This window comes from Lampris incognitus, chromosome 17 (assembly GCF_029633865.1).
Source record: "Lampris incognitus isolate fLamInc1 chromosome 17, fLamInc1.hap2, whole genome shotgun sequence".
NCBI classification, from domain to species: Eukaryota; Metazoa; Chordata; class Actinopteri; order Lampriformes; family Lampridae; genus Lampris; species Lampris incognitus.
The window spans coordinates 3212102-3230570 of record NC_079227.1 but is presented as its reverse complement, the minus strand read 5'-3'; the positions used below and the strand labels follow the sequence as shown (position 1 = coordinate 3230570).

General features: G+C 45.3%; 2 protein-coding genes across 2 annotated transcripts in view; both read left to right on the top strand.

Moving 5' to 3' along the window:
* Window positions 1–347: 347 nt before the first annotated feature.
* pvalb9 (parvalbumin 9) lies at window positions 348–8377 on the top strand. Its single transcript, XM_056296838.1, has 4 exons — window positions 348–411; window positions 3294–3426; window positions 4063–4172; window positions 8352–8377. The coding sequence occupies exons 1-4, from the start codon at window positions 351–353 to the stop codon at window positions 8375–8377; spliced, it is 330 nt and encodes a 109-aa protein (XP_056152813.1). The 5' UTR covers window positions 348–350.
* A 1537-nt stretch (window positions 8378–9914) lies between these two features.
* The window catches only part of ccz1 (CCZ1 homolog, vacuolar protein trafficking and biogenesis associated), a 31583-nt gene continuing 23028 nt past the window's right edge, over window positions 9915–18469 (top strand). The window contains exons 1-8 of the mRNA XM_056297416.1: window positions 9915–10057; window positions 10896–10971; window positions 11089–11185; window positions 11348–11445; window positions 15453–15546; window positions 15672–15752; window positions 17189–17236; window positions 17394–17477. Of these exons, the coding sequence (XP_056153391.1) occupies window positions 10958–10971; window positions 11089–11185; window positions 11348–11445; window positions 15453–15546; window positions 15672–15752; window positions 17189–17236; window positions 17394–17477 (516 nt within the window). The 5' untranslated portion in view covers window positions 9915–10057; window positions 10896–10957. The remainder of the gene's footprint in view (window positions 10058–10895; window positions 10972–11088; window positions 11186–11347; window positions 11446–15452; window positions 15547–15671; window positions 15753–17188; window positions 17237–17393; window positions 17478–18469) is intronic.

Genomic DNA, 18469 nt, shown 5'->3' with positions numbered 1-18469 from the left:
CTCTTATTTCACCTTATAAGTCAGTCCTTGTGTGTATATGTGAAGGTTGTTGTGTTGTAGTGTTGTTATTCTATGTTAAGTACACTGAGAGAGCCACGACACCAGAGTCACGTCCACGTGTGTGCAAACCTACATGGCCAATAAACATGATTCTGATGTGCAAAACAAAGGTCAGTGCAAATTAGATGACAGAGGTGAAACTATGAACCTCAGCATGATGTGGCTGAGACTTCTAGAGAGAGAGAGAGTGAGACAGAGACAGAGAGAGAGAGAGAGAGTGAGACAGAGACAGAGAGAGAGAGAGTGAGAGTGAATAATTCATCCTGCTCTTCTTCTGTTGAAGGATTAAAATGTCGCTGACCTCCATCCTGTCGGCTGAGGCCATTGAAAACGCCGTCAAGGACTGTCAAGGTAAACTGAACCTCCCAGAACTGAGAAGTACAGAGAAAAGGAGCGAGGGAAGAAGAAGAGAGGGAAGAAGTGAAAGTTAGCATGCACAGCTCCTGCAGGCTGCAACTCACGATGAAGAATGAATGAGAGATAAAAGCATTTTTCATTCTACCTGCAGGACGTTCAAAGAGTTCACGGGACATTTGTAGGGAAAAAAATTCATAATTTAAAACCAACCACGTACACGTCCATCCACACCCATTTGGATCAGCATGTACCTACGTCATATCCGGTTTGGTCTTAGCGCCTCCTGCAAACGTGGCCCCATGTACTTTCATTCTAATCTGCTATAATTTGGTAAATTTACTTCATTTCAGTCCGTTTTCATAGGGGTGGGACGATACTGGATCGAATTCCGAATGGTTCGGTACGGTCTTCTCGGTTCGAGACGCTCCCCATTTCGCGACCGGTTTCACTCCTACCTCAGATGACCACCGGCCCGTCAAAATGACCGCCGGTTTTTTAACTCTATAAATACCCAATTGAGATATGTTAGTATGTCTGTTAGCAAACGACTGACACCAAAAGTAACATTTTAACAGCTTTAATACCGTAGCGAATCCGGGAGGCGTTAACCAGTCGACTAGACCAGTGGTTCTCAGCCTTTTTGGGGTCCTGGACCCCCTGCGTGTTTTTGATCTACCCTGAGGACCCCTCCACCTGATCTTGGGGGAGGGGGGTTGTAATTTGATAGAAACAGTAGAAACTGCATTTTAAATTGCATTATAGCATTTATTCACTCTTTGGGGCAAAAATAAGAGCTTTCACTTGTAACTTAGATATAGTTAACAAAACAGAATTCTTATGCAGTAACTTTCAGATATATGTAACAAAACAGAATATGTATTCAGTAACTTTCAGATATATGTAACAAAACAGAATATGTATTCAGTAACTTTCAGATATATGTAACAAAACAGAATTCTTATGCAGTAACTTTCAGATATATGTAACAAAACAGAATATGTATTCAGTAACTTTCAGATATATGTAACAAAACAGAATATGTATTCAGTAACTTTCAGATATATGTAACAACAGAATTTTTATGCAGTAACTTTTAACAATGCAAACGGGAGCGAGATCTCTTATTAAAATACAATAAATTACACTTGTGAAACAGATGTAATTAGAGAAAAAAGTCCTGTTACCCTTTATAGTTTAGGTAGATAAAGGTCTCAGTCACATTTGAGTAAAATAATCCTATTTCTATAAATGTCATAGGATCTTTTTTTTAAATATATTTTATTTTCACGGACCCCTTGCAATTACACCACGGACCACTAGGGGTCCGCGGACCCCCGGTTGAGAAACATTGGACTAGAGGGTCCGACCCGTTAGCCAGCGGGCTAGCGACTCTACACACCTGGGATCGTTACAATTGTAACCGGTTATTTTCTTGCCCGGTGCGGGATTCGATACGGAGTGTACTGCACCACACGGCGACGTCACTAACCGCTCGGCTAAAGGGTTAGACCCGCTAGCTTGGGGCTAACGTGGCTTATTAGTAGTTTACACAATATTACTTTTCAAACCGTGTAAAATGGCCGCTGTCCACCGCCTGTGAATACCGCGACGCCTCGGCGGTAGTCATGGTGCGTGTGTACCCGGACGTGTCGGGAAGGATACCGGGGAAAACAACGGAAAACGCATCGCTAAGCTAACAAACGTAACAAGGCCTAGCCGTCTCGTCCCTAGCCCCCATGATACCTTGCGCGAATTATGGGCGCGTCTTCTGGCGCGTCCTGTCGTTGAACCGGAACCGGCGTTTCCGTGGTAACGGTACGCTAACCGTCTCATCCGTCCGCGAAGAGCTAGCCAGCCAAACGGCCACCGACGCGGGAGCGCCACCTGACGGAGCTCAGACAGGGTGGGGTAAGAGCGCCTCTGCCGTCCGTTATAGATGGCTGGGGAGGTGACGTGAGGAAGCGGCCTCGTATCACGTACGGTAGCAGTTTTGGCTGTTTTGCGGAGTCCGTTGGCAGCGATGGCGCGGCGGCGAGCACGTTACAAAGCTCGGGGGCGCGCCAGCCTCCTCGCAGCAGTGACGTGTAGTTTAAGGACGTTGGAGCCGACCGCTGCGAAGGAAGTGACGCGAACAACGCGCGTCATAAATAGTGACGTGCGCAAATGACGCGCGGTCATTTTGACCGCTCATGGTCGTTTTTAGGTAGATCTTATCATAACTTTTTTTTGTGCAATCGATCCAAAACTCATGTTAATGCACAGCAGGTCTGTATCTCCCCCCCCCACCACCACATATTCATTAAACTTGGAAAATTCAAAACGGTCAAAATGACCGCCCTGGTCGTTCTAGCGGTTTTTAAAGTTTACACGTAAAGCAGTTGCGTTACACAACAGGAAAAGATGGCACAAGGTTGAGTCAGAACTTGTGCGCTTGCGTTACGTTGGAGCGCCGCCTTGGCGGTGGCAGGACGTTGGGCCTTGCTCACCGGATGCTCGGGGAGAATCTTAGGACTCCTTTAGTCTTCCTCGCTTCAGTCTGATGGGCTTTTACACGTCCCCATCTTAAACTGGGTCCCACAACCACTTCCATCACCTCTCTGGGTTACTTTCACTTATCTGTCGACGATAAAACAGATGCTGAACGTTCTCCTGTCGTGCACCCACATGGTGCATCTGGATCGTGCACCCACATGGTGCATCTGGGTTTGAAGGATTTTAATCAAACATGTTTTGGTCCGCACGAAAACCTGAGAGGGGAACAAGCTCCCATCTGGACGGCAGCCAAACGCTGTTTTAATCTGCATGTCCTCCCCCGACCTGGCAACCTCACTCTCACTCTCACTCTCACTGTGTGTGTGTGTGTGTGTGTGTTGCAGCTCCAGACTCGTTCAGCTGTAAGAAGTTTTTCCAGCTGTGCGGTCTGTCCTCTAAATCGGCCAAAGAGGTGCGAGACGTCTTCCAGATCCTGGATGAAGACAACAGCGGCTACATCGAGGAGGCCGAACTCAAGTCAGTGTCGGTTTATACACACACACACACACACACACACACACACACACACACACACACACACAAACAGAGTTGTCATGGTAACTAAAGACAAGACAGCAGCAACCTGCCGCTCTGCTTACCTACAATAGAAATGCTGCTTTGTACTGGACTTCAGGGACTTCAGTCTGCCGCCTTTATGCAGACCAGTCTCTTAATGTCTTGCAAAGATGAGTGGCCTGTGTGTGTGTGTGTGTGCGTGTGTGTGTGTGTGTGTGTGTTTGTCTGTCTGTCTGTCTCTCTGCCTATCTGTCTGCCTGTGTGTGTGCATGTGTGTCTGTGTGTGTTTGCCTGTGTGTCTGTGGGTGTCTGTGTCTGTCTGTCTGTGTGTCTGTCTGTCTGTGTGTGTGTGTGTGTGTGTCTGTGTGTGTGTGTGTCTTCGTGTCTGTCTGTGTGTCTGTCCGTATTTGTGTGTGTCTGTCTGTGTGTGTGTGTGTGTGTGTGTGTGTGTGTGTGTGTGTGTGTGTGTGTGTGTGTGTTTCTATGTCTGTGCATATGCAGGAGGGATTATGTGTTCACATCACATCATTCCATCATGATGTGTTCCTCTCTCGGGTTCTTGTCTTCTTCTCTCAGGTTCTTGTGTTCTTCTCTCAGGTTCTTCCTGCAGCAGTTCGTCCCCAGTGCCCGGACGCTGACTGACGCTGAGACCAAGAGCTTCGTCTTGGCTGCTGATGACAACAGCGACGGCCGCATCGGAGCAGACGGTCAGTCAGTGTCCTAAAGTCAGTCGGTTTCCCATGTCAGGACGCAAAGGGAAAGAGCAGCCATGCGTGTAGTGGCTGGATGGCATCTCATGAGAGACGGTTTTGTTTTGAGGGACTGAACACAAACCCAGCGGTGTTTAATGGAACTCCAGGGAGTCTGAACAGGTTGTGGGATGCACACACAGTTAAATACATCACAGTCCTCTCCAAAACGAGACTCCCCCTGCCTCGTTGACATGGATTGTGCATTATTCTCTTGCAGAGGATTATGCTCCTCTACATGTATAATCTGGCCTTTAGAAAAACAGATGTATGGCTTTTAATGCCATACCCTGGCTGGGGATGTGTTTGGTTCCAGATTTCTATGTCAGCAGCATCAGAACAGTCCTTAAATGATAATCCATCTCTCTTAAACATGATGAAATGTCATTTCATCTTCGTTAATCCAATGTCCTGGTGTAAAGTTCAGCCATCTTCATTCATATGGTTTCCCCAACGGATGATCGAAAGCAGGAGGAGAACAGAAATACTGCAGCACGATGCTTTTCAGGAGACGTAATCCTGTTTTCTGGTTTAAAAGTCACAGTTGTGAGGGCATCCGGATGGCGTGGTGGTCTATTCTGTTGCCTACCAACACGGGGATCAACGGTTCGAGTCCCCATGTTACCTCTGGCCTGGTCGAGCGTCCCTACAGACACAACTGGTCGCGTCTGCGGGTGGGAAGCCGAATGTGGGTATGTGTCCTGGTTGCTGCACTAGCGCCTCCTCTGGTTGGTCAGGGCGCCTGTTCGGGGGGAGGAGGGGGAACTGGGGGGAATAGCGTGATCCTCCCACGTGCTACGTCCCCCTGGTGAAACTCCTCACTGTCAGGTGAAAGGAAGCGGCTGGTGACTCCACATGTATGGGAGGAGACATGTGGTAGTCTGCAGCCCTCCCCGGATCAGCAGAGGGGCTGGAGCAGCGACCGGGACGGTTCAGAAGAGTGGGGCAATTGGCCAAGTACAATTGGGCAGAAAAAGAGGGACAAAAAAAAAGTCACAATTGTTTGATTGGAAAATATCAAACCAGCACAAATGAGGGACATTGGTGAATCACATCACATCACATTACATCATATGTCTGTGAATGTTCTCATTCATCCAGGTCATGGTTATCCATTGATTCAACCCCTTTGGATTACATGATATATCACATCATATATTATATCATATGTCACATCACATCACATCATATATCATATCACATATCAAATCATCTATCATATCATATATCAAATGACATCACATCATATATCACATCATAAGGTATCACATCATATATCATATTATATCATGTCATATCATATCATATATCATATCACATCACATCATATCTCATATCATATATCATATCACATCATATCATATATCACATCATATATTATATCACATATCACATCATCTATCATATCATATATCATATGACATCACATCATATATCACATCATAAGGTATCACATCATATATCATATTATATCATATCATATATCATATCACATCACATCATATCTCATATCACATATCATATCACATCATATATCATCATATATCATATCACATCACATCATATCTCATATCATATATCATATCACATCATATCATATATCACATCATATATCATATATCACATCATATATCATATATCACATCATCTATCATCATATATCATATCACATCATATCATATATCATATCACATCACATCATATATCACATCGTCTATCATCATATATCATATCACATCACATCATATATCACATCATATGGTATCACATCATGTCATATCTTGTCATATCATGTCATGTAATGTCATATATCGTATATCATATGTATCATGTTTTTCTGTGACCAAACTAGAGGATGGACGTCCTCAATGGCCGATCATAAGTCAACAATAAACTCCAGTCACCTGACTTGGACTCGAGTCAGACTCAAGTCACAAATTCGATGACTTCAGACTTGACTTGAAAAAGACTTAAAACTGGATTTGGACTTTAACACCGGTGATTCGTGACTGCTGGGATAGGCTCCATCATCCCCGCGACCCTGAGAGCAGGGTAAGCAGTTTGGATGATGGATGGATGGATGGATGGATGGACTCGTGACTTTGACTTTGAGCCTTTTGACTAGAAAGACTTGAAACCTTCTCCAAGGCCAAAGAGAGAATGCTTTTAAAAAGTGTGAAGCAAATCAACGCTTCATTTCCATCATTACAGATCCACTTTAAATCAGTCTGTAATAAATACCGTCCATCCATCCATCCGTCCATCCACCCATCCACCCATCCGTCCATCCCTCCATCCATCCATCCATCCACCCACCCACCCATCCATCCATCCATCCATCCATCCATCCATCCATCCATTATCTTAACCGCTTACTTTAAAAGGCATCCATGAGTTGTGTGAATTGGCATATTAACGAACTCTGTTATCAAAATGGTGACATGGTATTAGATCTGATGAAAAGCACATAATGACTGGTTTAGGATTTCAAACTCAAAGTTTGGGACTTGGAAAACAGTGCCATGGTCCCACCTTTAGCAGCTACTGTTGTCCAACTTCTAAATAAAACGACTGTCAACCTGTCAGTGGGACAGAAAGTCTGTGTGCAGGATGGATGAGGTTTTAGCACAGCATCAATGTGCTGAATGTGTGAATCAGTTCATCTGGACACAACGTGTACTGAGAGAGAAACCTAAGAGACCTCTTCAGTCTCACTTGACTGCAGGTGTCCCCACCCTTATAAACAACGCAGTGGCTTAACGAGGTGTCCAATTATCGTAATTGTCTTATCATTTGGTGAAGCTGGTCTCGTTTTTTTTTGTTTTTTTTGGTGTAACTTTCATTTTGAAGAGAAACCAGAAAGTGTTGGTCTACCAGACAAACACGATGGAATGGTTACTACATTATATTCCAATACATTTCAAATGAAGTCATAAATTACAAGTTTTTTTGTTATGGCTTTACAATTTGTGTCTGAATATTCTCCTTTTTTCACTCTGCAAAAAGAATCAGAATAATTTCGATTTGAAATTCTTACTGCAGATCAAAATTCTCCATTGTGATTTGAAATCCTGAGATGTGACTGGATTGAGAAAGTGTGTATTCCCTCATGACCCGTGACGTGTCCTGCATTCAGACTGGTGGACAGATGGAGAGAAATGGCTGCATGTCAGCCAGACAGAAATAGGAAGGATGATAGATGGTGACGGGTAACCTGAGAAAAGAGGAAAAAAGGAGGGGGGAGAAAGAGAGAGAGAGGCTGAATCATTTCTTTCTTTCCACCTTTTTTGGAATGGCCTTTGACACAATTTCCTCCAAAACGAACTTTTGGGCTTATTGTGAAAGCCATTTGGTCCTACCGCTACAAACTCGTGACTTCTAGGCATGTTTAGGCCGCAGTGAAGTCCATTCTCCAATCAGCTGCAGCCTTCACACGGCAGGCTCCAGGAGTTCTGCTCCCGGTGTGGGAAGGCGGCGCTGCAAATTCACATTTGCAGCAGCCTCACCCAGCACCGTCCATGCAGGGTCTTTGTCCACGTCTGCATCTAAGTTTGTGTCTTCGTTTGGTGGCTGGGAGAGCTGGTGCTGGATCAGCTGGGAGAGCCTGGTCTGCTGCGTCCTGTGGACCCAGGGACCACGGCCCTGCCTGGAGCTGTGCCCTACGAGGAAACACCGAGGGTGGTCTGATAGGACGCGAAAGGGGGGCAGGCTAAGCTAAGTGCTAGCCCATGCAGACCGGCAGTTCTGACAGTCATCCTGGCTGGCGTTCCTTCTCCTGGACAGTGATTTTTCTTCTTCTTCAGTTTAGATATGTGTGTTAGTTTGGCTATATGTGTTCTTGTAGTTTTTGGGTGTGTTTTTGTCTTTGTGTTGCACTGCTGTGGGCTGGGGGAAACCATGTTTCGTTTCATTTCGTGTGCACAAGCGCATGAAATGAAACAACAAATAAAGTGTTTCTGATTCTGATTTGGATAATTCACTTTATTTCTTTCCCTCTTCTTGCAAATTGGTTTACTGACTCAGACTCACAGTAACTTAATGTCAGTGACCCTTAATGCGTCCGCGGACTGTGAGGTTGAAATTTGTCCTTCTTCAGCAGATGTTTTCAGAACTAATCTGACTTATTTCTGGTTGCAGAATTCCAAAAAATGGTCCTGTCCTGAAAGAGACGCCGGCAGAATGAACAGAAGAACCTTCAGGTCTCCTCTTCCTCCTCCTGCTCCCTGGAGACTGCACATTCTGGCCTTCATTCCCAGGGATAAACATTATTTTCTACCTGACCTCAGCAGGCTACCATTTTGCTTTTAAAAGTCAATTTACTTGTTCAGAGAATTTTGGTTTGCCTGTGGATTATTGGTCCGTCATGATAACTGCTCCCTGTTTTCCTCTCTGTACGCACACCACCACACCAGCAACCATGAATGGATCGAATGAATAAATGTGTTGAAACTTATGCTGATTCGTTCTGTTTTCTTTTTTCTATCAAGAGAAAATGGCTGAAAAACGCCTCATCGCTCTCATCCTGCAGGTCCACCAATACATTCCAGCTGAAAAGTACAGCAGCTTAGGCTGCAAAATCACTGAGCAGCCTTTAATTAGAGCCGTGATAGTGGATTAGTGGTTAGCCCCATGCTTTACAGTAAGAAAGCCCCGCCTCGCAACTCTTCCCTTGTGGGGTTTGTTTGGTCACCTCATATTCGGGATATTCCTTCCAGCTACTCTGCTTTCAAACAAAGGCACATGTTAAGAGGATACATATGAATTATTTAAAGTGTAATAAAGGAGAGCACCGAGTTTGCTAGCCTGGTTTTGTCAGGCATGTTGTTCCAGTGCCATGGGACACCGGTCATATTCTGTTTACATTGTAAATGAAAAGTGGCCTGAGGAGGTTTAAAGACTCGGAGGTGTCCAGTAAGACCCTTCCTAACGTGCCTTTGTAGTGAATGTCTTCTGCACATCAACACACCTTTGGCACCGTCTACGCAGTCTAAGATGACACCAGTGAACAGTGCCTGATGGAGATACATCAAGTGACATTTGGGCCACCAGGGTCAGCCTCGTGTTCATGATGGTCCAGATCATTTGGCTAAAGACGAAAGAGAGAAAGACAGAAAGAGAGAAAGCCATTGTGCAGCAGTTTGGTTACAGTGAAATGTGTTTTCTGCACCTGACTCATGCCAGTGTGTAGGAGCTGTAGGTGCCAGTAAATGTAGAGATTATAAATTACAGAGGCTCATCTTTTGGCTGTGGGAACGAGGTAACGTTGATTGCCTTGCACTTTTACATCCCACGTCAAATGTGGAGCTTTGACGTTTCTAAGGGGAGCTGGATTAGTGATCGGGGTTATACCTGTGAAATACTGCACCTCTTAGAGTGGCCTACGAAGTGTTGCTCACACTAAACCAAGCTTCCCTCTTTCTGACGGGCGTGTAAACAGGCCTCGTTACCCACCAAGAGACCGGCATGCCTTGTGTGCAACCCCGCCTGCCCGCCTGCCCACCTACCTACCTGCCCGCCTACCTACCTGCCCGCCCGTCTGCCTGCCCGCCTGCCCGCCTACCTACCTGCCCGCCCGTCTGCCTGCCCGCCTGCCCGCCTGCCTGTCCATCACAACGGCCAGCAGGAACCTTCGATAACAGGAACCTTCTACAGCGGCATCCGGTCGGACCGTTTGGTGAGTGACGCAACGCTGTCAAAAGCAGGAAGTAGCTCCAAGTGGCGTGTGAGCGGCTTCTCTCTCATTTGTTTAGGTTTGCCTCGATATTAAAATACGTTTCGTTCACTTTAACTCCCGCGAAAGATGAACACCGGCGTCCTGGTGTGTGGAGGCTGTGCGGTGTAATGTGAGTATCCCAGCTGCGCTAACTGTTTGCCGCCGGGTTCGGCGGCTAACAGTTAGCGTAGCTAGCTAGCGACACAGGCTCAGCACCGCAGCCCTGCGGGAGGACAGGCGGAGCACACGTCAATCATCCCCCCAACCCCACCCCCGTGCTGTTGGTGTCCCGCGGCCCTCCGCAGCGAACCGGGAACCCGCAGGTATCGCTGCTCATCACCAGTGGTCCCGTACGTACCGGGACGCCGGCACCAGCGAACCGGGAACCCGCAGGTATCGCTGCTCATCACCAGTGGTCCCGTACGTACCGGGACGCCGGCACCAGCGAACCGGGAACCCGCAGGTACCGCTGCTCATCAGCAGTGGTCCCGTACGTACCGGGACGCCGGCACCAGCGAACCGGGAACCCGCAGGTACCGCTGCTCATCAGCAGTGGTCCCGTACGTACCGGGACGCCGGCACCAAGCCAGTGTGGTGCCGCTAGCGGTGCATGTTCCACGGTGCCAGCTGGCCCCGCTTGACTCTCCGTTAAGTCACGCTGGAGAAGGCGTCTGCCAGATACGTACGTTTAGATTTCGTGTCAGAAGACAAAACATACGATACAAAATGAAGGCCCAGTGCACAGCGTCGGGTTTCCCAAACTCTGGGTCGGTTGCTGTGGAGCAGCCGAGACCGTTGAACAGCCTGCAGTGAACTGAAGCGTAATGCTGAGGGTCCTTCGGTTTAATAAGCCTAGCCCTGAAAATGAAGGCTGGGGAACTCTTTCATTGTTGTTGTTACTGCCTGCCGCTTGCAGACTCGCCACGTGTAACAGCTTCGGCCTTCTTGGTGTGTGTATCCCTCTGCAGGCGCACGGCATGCTGACCCAGCTCTCTTCGGAACAAGGACGGTCCAGACACAACTCACACTAATGCTGATGATCAGGTAAGGCATGTTTAATGTTGATCATGCAGGATCAGCCATGAATTGGTGTGAAAGGAAGCATAAAGACCTTAAGGTCATGTTGTTCCCTCGGTGTGTTGTCCTTTCCTTCTGCTGCAGTCCAAGAATGGCCGCAGGAATGCAAGAGAAACAGTACACGCCGTCCCTTCTCAGCTTTTTCATTTACAACCCTACATTTGGACCCCGAGAAGGAGAGGTAGGCTCCATTCCTACACACAGCAGAGGTCTTATGTGTAAAGTAAGTGCTGCAGTGGCACAGCACACATGATGTGTCTCTGTGGTAATATTTACCAAAGTAAGCAGTGGGGTTTTGCTGGGGGGGTGTTTTGATGGGATTCTTGAAATGTTTCTTGTGTAGGAAGAGAAGAAGATCTTGTTTTACCACCCCTGTGAAGTAGAGAAGAATGAGAAGATCCGGAACGTGGGCCTTTGCGAAGCCATTGTACAATTCACCAGGTAGAAAGCTGACTTATGTACTTGAACATTTAAAAAAAAGAAAAGCCAAATATTGCTCCTGTCTTCCTCCAGCGTGTTATAGGTCAGGGTGAGCAGCAGAGCTTACTGGCGTCCCTGACATCTGGAATAGATGTGGCAAACATTATCAGCATGGCTTGTTGCTGGTTGGCTATTTATATGGACAGCAGGAGACCATGTCCATGAACTCCATTTTTCAGGCCTTACATAACGGGAGCAGCCGAAAGTAGTAGTAGTAACATTTTTGTGGATTTTTCATTTGGTTGTCTCGGTTGAAGGTGTTATTTGCAATATCTGCCCAAGTGCTCCCCCGATCGTTTAGCAATGAGAGTTTCAACTACAAATCCAAACAGACAAGTCAAACAAATTCAATTAGAAAGACGGCGGATACACAGCATGTTTGTAGGCATCAGCCATTTTTGAGCACCCTCATCATTTGCTGTGATCCCTGTACAATGTGCTGAAGCTATGTGCGTGAGCCATGTCTTTTGGGGATCAGGTTGTCAAACAACAACAAAATTACTTAACCAGTCCAGCTCCTGTGTTTCTGAATACAGAAATCTGGGGGTCTTTTACTCTTTCAGTCACTACCACTCAGCAACCCCATCTGATGTTTATTAGTCATATTATCATACAGAACTCAAATTTACACCTAACCCCTCTTAAATATTCCAGTCAGTCATCTGTCCATCATGTCACACTCATGACATTACTTCTGTATTGTGTAGGCTGAATACTGGTTTGATGTTAATCTTGTATTACTTGGGAAGATGGTGGATCTGTCTACTGGCTTATGGAAATTGGATATCAAACTAGGACAGATGTGGTAGGAACTGCTCAGAGTAGAATACTTGCCACAAGACTGAACTAAAGACAAAAACTTGCTTCATGCTGCACGACAGGTGTACACAAGAGAGGTTATGTATGTTTTATGTAGGTCTATTCTTTTCACAACAGGGAGAAACCAGATGTGTAGTAGTCATAGCTTCAGAACCATTTGGGAGTAGAGCCCTGCATGGGCCAAAAACTCCTGCCCCAGCCCTGGTCCGTGATGTTCAAGCCCTAGCCCAGCCCCAGCCTGATAAAGTCTGCAATTTTTCAGCTTGAGCCTGACCCGAGACCAACACCAGTATCACTTTAAGCTCTCTCTGACGTGCACTGTCTCTGATGAACACGCACACACACGGCATGGTCAGTTGCCATGTGTAATGCACACGTACATGTATATGTATACTATTTATAATATAATCAATATTACAATAGTTAATATGGTGGCACCTATTTGTGCTCTGCACATATATACAGTGGCTTGCAAAAGTATTCATACCCCTTGAACTTTTCCACATTTTGTCACGTTACGACCACAAACATAAATATATTTCATTGGAATTTTATGTGAAAGACCAACACAAAGTGGCACACAACTGTGAAGTACAAAGAAAATTACACATGATTTAAAAAAAAAATTACAAATAAAAAACTGAAAAGTGCGGTGTGCAAAAGTATTCAGCCCCCTTTTCTCTGAGTGCAACCAATTGCCTTCAGAAGTTGCCTGATGATTGCTGAATGATTGAATGTTGACCTAATGACTAAATAGAGTCAACCTGTGTGTAATCTAATCTCAGGACAAATACAGCTGTTCTGTGACGGCCTCAGAGGTTTGTTAAGAGAATATTGGGGAGCAAACAGCATCATGAAGTCCAAGGAACACACCAGACAGGTCAGGGATAACGTTGTGGAGAGGTTTAAAGCAGGGTTAGGCTATACAAAGATTTCCCAAGCTTTGAACATCTCACGAAGCACTGTTCAATCCATCATCCGGAAATGGAAAGAGTATGGCACAACTGCAAACCTACCAAGACACGGCCGTCCACCTAAACTTACAGGCCGAACAAGGAGAGCACTGATCAGAGATGCAGCCAAGAGGCCCATGGTGACTCTGGACGAACTGCAGAGATCCACAGCTCAGGTGGGGGAATCTGTCCACAGGACAACTATTGGTCGTGCACTGCACAAATCTGGCCTTAATGGAAGAGTGGCAAGAAGAAAGCCATTGTTAAAAGAAAACCATAAGAAGTCCCGTTTGCAGTTTGCCAGAAGCCATGTGGGGGACACAGCAAACATGTGGAAGAAGGTGCTCTGGTCAGATGAGACCAAAATCGAACTTTTTGGCCTGAAAGCAAAACGCTATGTGTGGCGGAAAACTAGCACTGCACATCACTCTGAACACACCATCATCCCCACTGTCAAACATGGTGGAGGCAGCATCATGCTCTGGGGGTGCTTCTCTTCAGCAGGGACAGGGAAGATGGTCAGAGTTGATGGGAAGATGGATGGAGCCAAATACAGGGCAATCTTGGAAGAAAACCTGTTGGAGTCTGCAAAAGACTTGAGACTGGGGCGGAGGTTCACCTTCCAGCAGGACAACGACCCTAAACATAAAGCCAGGGCTACAATGGAATGGTTTAAAACAAAACATATTCATGTGTTAGAATGGCCCAGTCAAAGTCCAGACCTAAATCCAACTGAGAATCTGTGGCAAGATCTGAAAACGGCCGTTCACAAACGCTCTCCATCTAATCTGACTGAGCTTGAGCTGTTTTGCAAAGAAGAATGGGCAAAAATTTCAGTCTCTAGATGTGCAAAGCTGGTAGAGGCATACCCCAAAAGACTTGCAGCTGTAATTGCAGCAAAAGGCAGTTCCACAAAGTATTGACTCAGGGGGGCTGAATACTTTTGCACACCGCACTTTTATTTGTAAATTTTTTTTTAAATCATGTATAATTTTCTTTGTACTTCACAGTTGTGTGCCACTTTGTGTTGGTCTTTCACATAAAATTCTAATAAAATATATTTATGCTTGTGGTCGAAACGTGACAAAATGTGGAAAAGTTCAAGGGGTATGAATACTTTTGCAAGCCACTGTAGGAAGTTAAATGAGCCTGATATATATATATATATATATATATATATATATATATAAAAATGGCCCAGCTCAAATTGACTCAGCATGTTGTGACCCGACGGGCTTGCAGACCTCTAGTTGTGAGTTTATTTTCATGACGATGGAATATTTGATGTCATCATGTTGCCATGAATGAGAAGTCCATGACTTGAAGTTGTGTAATTGTGGAGCTGCACTAGTTTGTGAGGAATTGACATTACTGTAATTCGTATTTTTTCTTTGTTTTGCAGTCAATCTGCAATCAACTGCTTCTACATGAAATTAATTTGATATCAGAAATATCAACCGAGCACCGCAGTGTCGGAGTTATTTATTCAAATGACATTCCATCAGGAACGTGATGTCTTCTTCTTATTGCCACAGTGGCTGGTGCACCTCAAATTCACCCCCCACCTTTATTTTACAGCCAGCTAGATTTTTAGAATTGAATTCAACCACCTGTGGCTACCACGCGGTGTCCGGGTAGTGTAGCGGTCTATTCTGTTGCCTACCAACATGGGGATCGCTGGTTCGAATCCACATGTTACCTCCAGCTTGTTCGGGCATCCCTACAGACACAATTGGCCATGTCTGCAGATGGGGAGCTGGATGTGGGTATGTGTCCTGGTCACTGCACTAGCGCCTCCTCAGGTTGGTTGGGCGCCTGTCGGGGGGGAGGGGGAATTGGGGGAATAGCATGATCCTCCCATGTGCTACATCCCCCTGGTGAAACTCCTCACTGTCAGGTGAAAAGAAGTGGCTGGTGACTCCACATGTATCGGAGGTGACATGTGGTAGTCTGCAGCCCTCCCTGGATTGGCAGAGGGGGTGGAGCAGCAACCGGGACGGCTCGGAAGAGTGGTAATTGGCGAGATACAATTTGGGAGAAAAAGAGGGGGGGGGGAGGTTGCATACCATAGTGTCTGGTTGAATAGACACAGCCAGCGTTTGGCTGGTGTTAAGTCCATACCTTATTCTCAAACCTCCCTCTGTTTTGCAGCATTTGGATCTGTGTGTATTCAAACTGTCGTATTCTCTGTTTCAGAACGTTCTGTCCAACAAAGCCAGCTAAATCCCTTCACACACAGAAGAACAGGCAGTTCTTCTTTGAGCCAGAGGCCAATTTCTGGATGATCATGGTACAGGAGAACATTTGGATTGATTTATGTCACACTCGCCTTTACGATACTCGCCATATATCCACACACTGTGTTGGGAGTTGATCCCAAGCACTGACTCACCTCAGTTCAATTTGTTTTTTCAGGTGGTGCGAAATCCAATGGTTGAGAAGCCCAACAAAGATGGGAAGCCTCCAACAGTAGAATATCTGGAAGAGGAAATACTTGTTAGTCTTTTTCCATATATATATATATATATATATATATATATATATATATATATATATATATATATATATATATATATATATATATATATACTATATACTATATACTATATATATACTATATATATATATATATATATACTATATATATACACTACCGTTCAAAAGTTTGGGATCACCCAAACAATTTTGTGTTTTCCATGAAAAGTCACACTTATTCACCACCATATGTTGTGAAATGAATAGAAAATAGAGTCAAGACATTGACAAGGTTAGAAATAATGATTTGTATTTGAAATAAGATTTTTTTTACATCAAACTTTGCTTTCGTCAAAGAATCCTCCATTTGCAGCAATTACAGCATTGCAGACCTTTGGCATTCTAGCTGTTAATTTGTTGAGGTAATCTGGAGAAATTGCACCCCACGCTTCCAGAAGCAGCTCCCACAAGTTGGATTGGTTGGATGGGCACTTCTTTGAGCAGATTGAGTTTCTGGAGCATCACATTTGTGGGGTCAATTAAACGCTCAAAATGGCCAGAAAAAGAGAACTTTCATCTGAAACTCGACAGTCTATTCTTGTTCTTAGAAATGAAGGCTATTCCATGCGAGAAATTGCTAAGAAATTGAAGATTTCCTACACCGGTGTGTACTACTCCCTTCAGAGGACAGCACAAACAGGCTCTAACCAGAGTAGAAAAAGAAGTGGGAGGCCGCGTTGCACAACTGAGCAAGAAGATAAGTACATTAGAGTCTCTAGTTTGAGAAACAGACGCCTCACAGGTCCCCAACTGGCATCTTCATTAAATAGTACCTGTTAGAGCCTGTTTGTGCTGTCCTCTGAAGGGAGTAGTACACACCGGTGTAGGAAATCTTCAATTTCTTAGCAATTTCTCGCATGGAATAGCCTTCATTTCTAAGAACAAGAATAGACTGTCGAGTTTCAGATGAAAGTTCTCTTTTTCTGGCCATTTTGAGCGTTTAATTGACCCCACAAATGTGATGCTCCAGAAACTCAATCTGCTCAAAGAAGTGCCCATCCAACCAATCCAACTTGTGGGAGCTGCTTCTGGAAGCGTGGGGTGCAATTTCTCCAGATTACCTCAACAAATTAACAGCTAGAATGCCAAAGGTCTGCAATGCTGTAATTGCTGCAAATGGAGGATTCTTTGACGAAAGCAAAGTTTGATGTAAAAAAAATCTTATTTCAAATACAAATCATTATTTCTAACCTTGTCAATGTCTTGACTCTATTTTCTATTCATTTCACAACATATGGTGGTGAATAAGTGTGACTTTTCATGGAAAACACAAAATTGTTTGGGTGATCCCAAACTTTTGAACGGTAGTGTATATATAAAATGTATTTTTAATATGTGTATTAGGCATTATTATGTTGCTTTTAGAGTTAATACATCCTTGTCCCTCTGTGATGTAGGACACGGTGTATGGGGCAGTGTTGAGACAGTGTTACAGTATGTATAAGGTGAGCAACGCTTTGGTTCTGAATTTCGAAATGATTTCTCTTTAAATGAATTGAGCAGAATTTTTCTTAATCCATGCATGTGGTATGACCTCACACATATACATTTATACTTGTATATATGTTTATTTTAATCTTGATTATTGTTATTCTTCCTCAGCTCTTCAACGGCACATTTGGGAGGGCAATGGAAGCCGGTGGGGTGGAGCTGCTCATTCAGAAGCTGGAGAAGTTTTTCTACAGGGTAAAAAGATGTCATCAAAACAGTCATGATTAATATTCACAGTTGCCGGGCGGATGTCATTTTTTGAAACCCATATACAGCCATACTTGATATACATTAACGCTTGGTATTTCTACAGTGTTGTTCATCTTGATTTCCCAAGGACACACACACACGATGGTTCCCAACTACACACACACACACAGTGGTTCCCAACTATACACACACACAGATGTGAGAGCATCCTGGCAGTTAGTCCTCTGTGGGCAGGGCACCGCTGGGATCCATCTAAACTGGCTGATTTGCAGTCAGATGACAGCAGGATGCGTATCGTCGTCATTTTTGTTTTCTTTGGGAAATTGTGTCGACGGAGAATGTGTTGCATCATGTCTCACAGCGTCTACCTGCCCCCTACCCCAGCTGATGACTGTCAGCGAGCCCCGCTGTTAACTTGCTCAGCCTTGTAAAGGTGGCTCTGTACTGCTCAGTGTAGGGAAACTGCTTTGTGTATGGCTGTTGACATTACTGATGTGTATTTGTAATGGTGAAGCGTGTGGAGGGGTCTTGAGTTAAAGAGGACTTCCCGCCCCATGGGGATCGCCGGTTCAAATCTCCATGTTACCTCCGGCTTGGTCGGGCGTCCCTACAGACACGATTGGCCGTGTCTGCAGGTGGGAAGCCGGATGTGTCCTGGTCACTGCACTAGCACCTCCTCTGGTCAGTCGGGGTGCCTGTTCAGGGAGGAGGGGGAATAGCCTGATCCTCCCATGCACTATGTCCACCTGGTGAAACTCCTCACTGTCAGGTGAAAAGAAGTGGCTGGTGACTCCACGTGTATGGGAGGAGGCTTGTGTCAGTCTGCAGCCCTCCCCGGATCAGCAGAGGGGGTGGAGCAGCGACTGGGACGGCTTGGAAGAGTGGGATAATTGGCCAGATACAATTGGGAGGGGGAAAAAAGGGGTTAGAAAAAAAAAAGAAAGAAAGAGGACTTCCTGCTCCAGTGTGTGACCCAA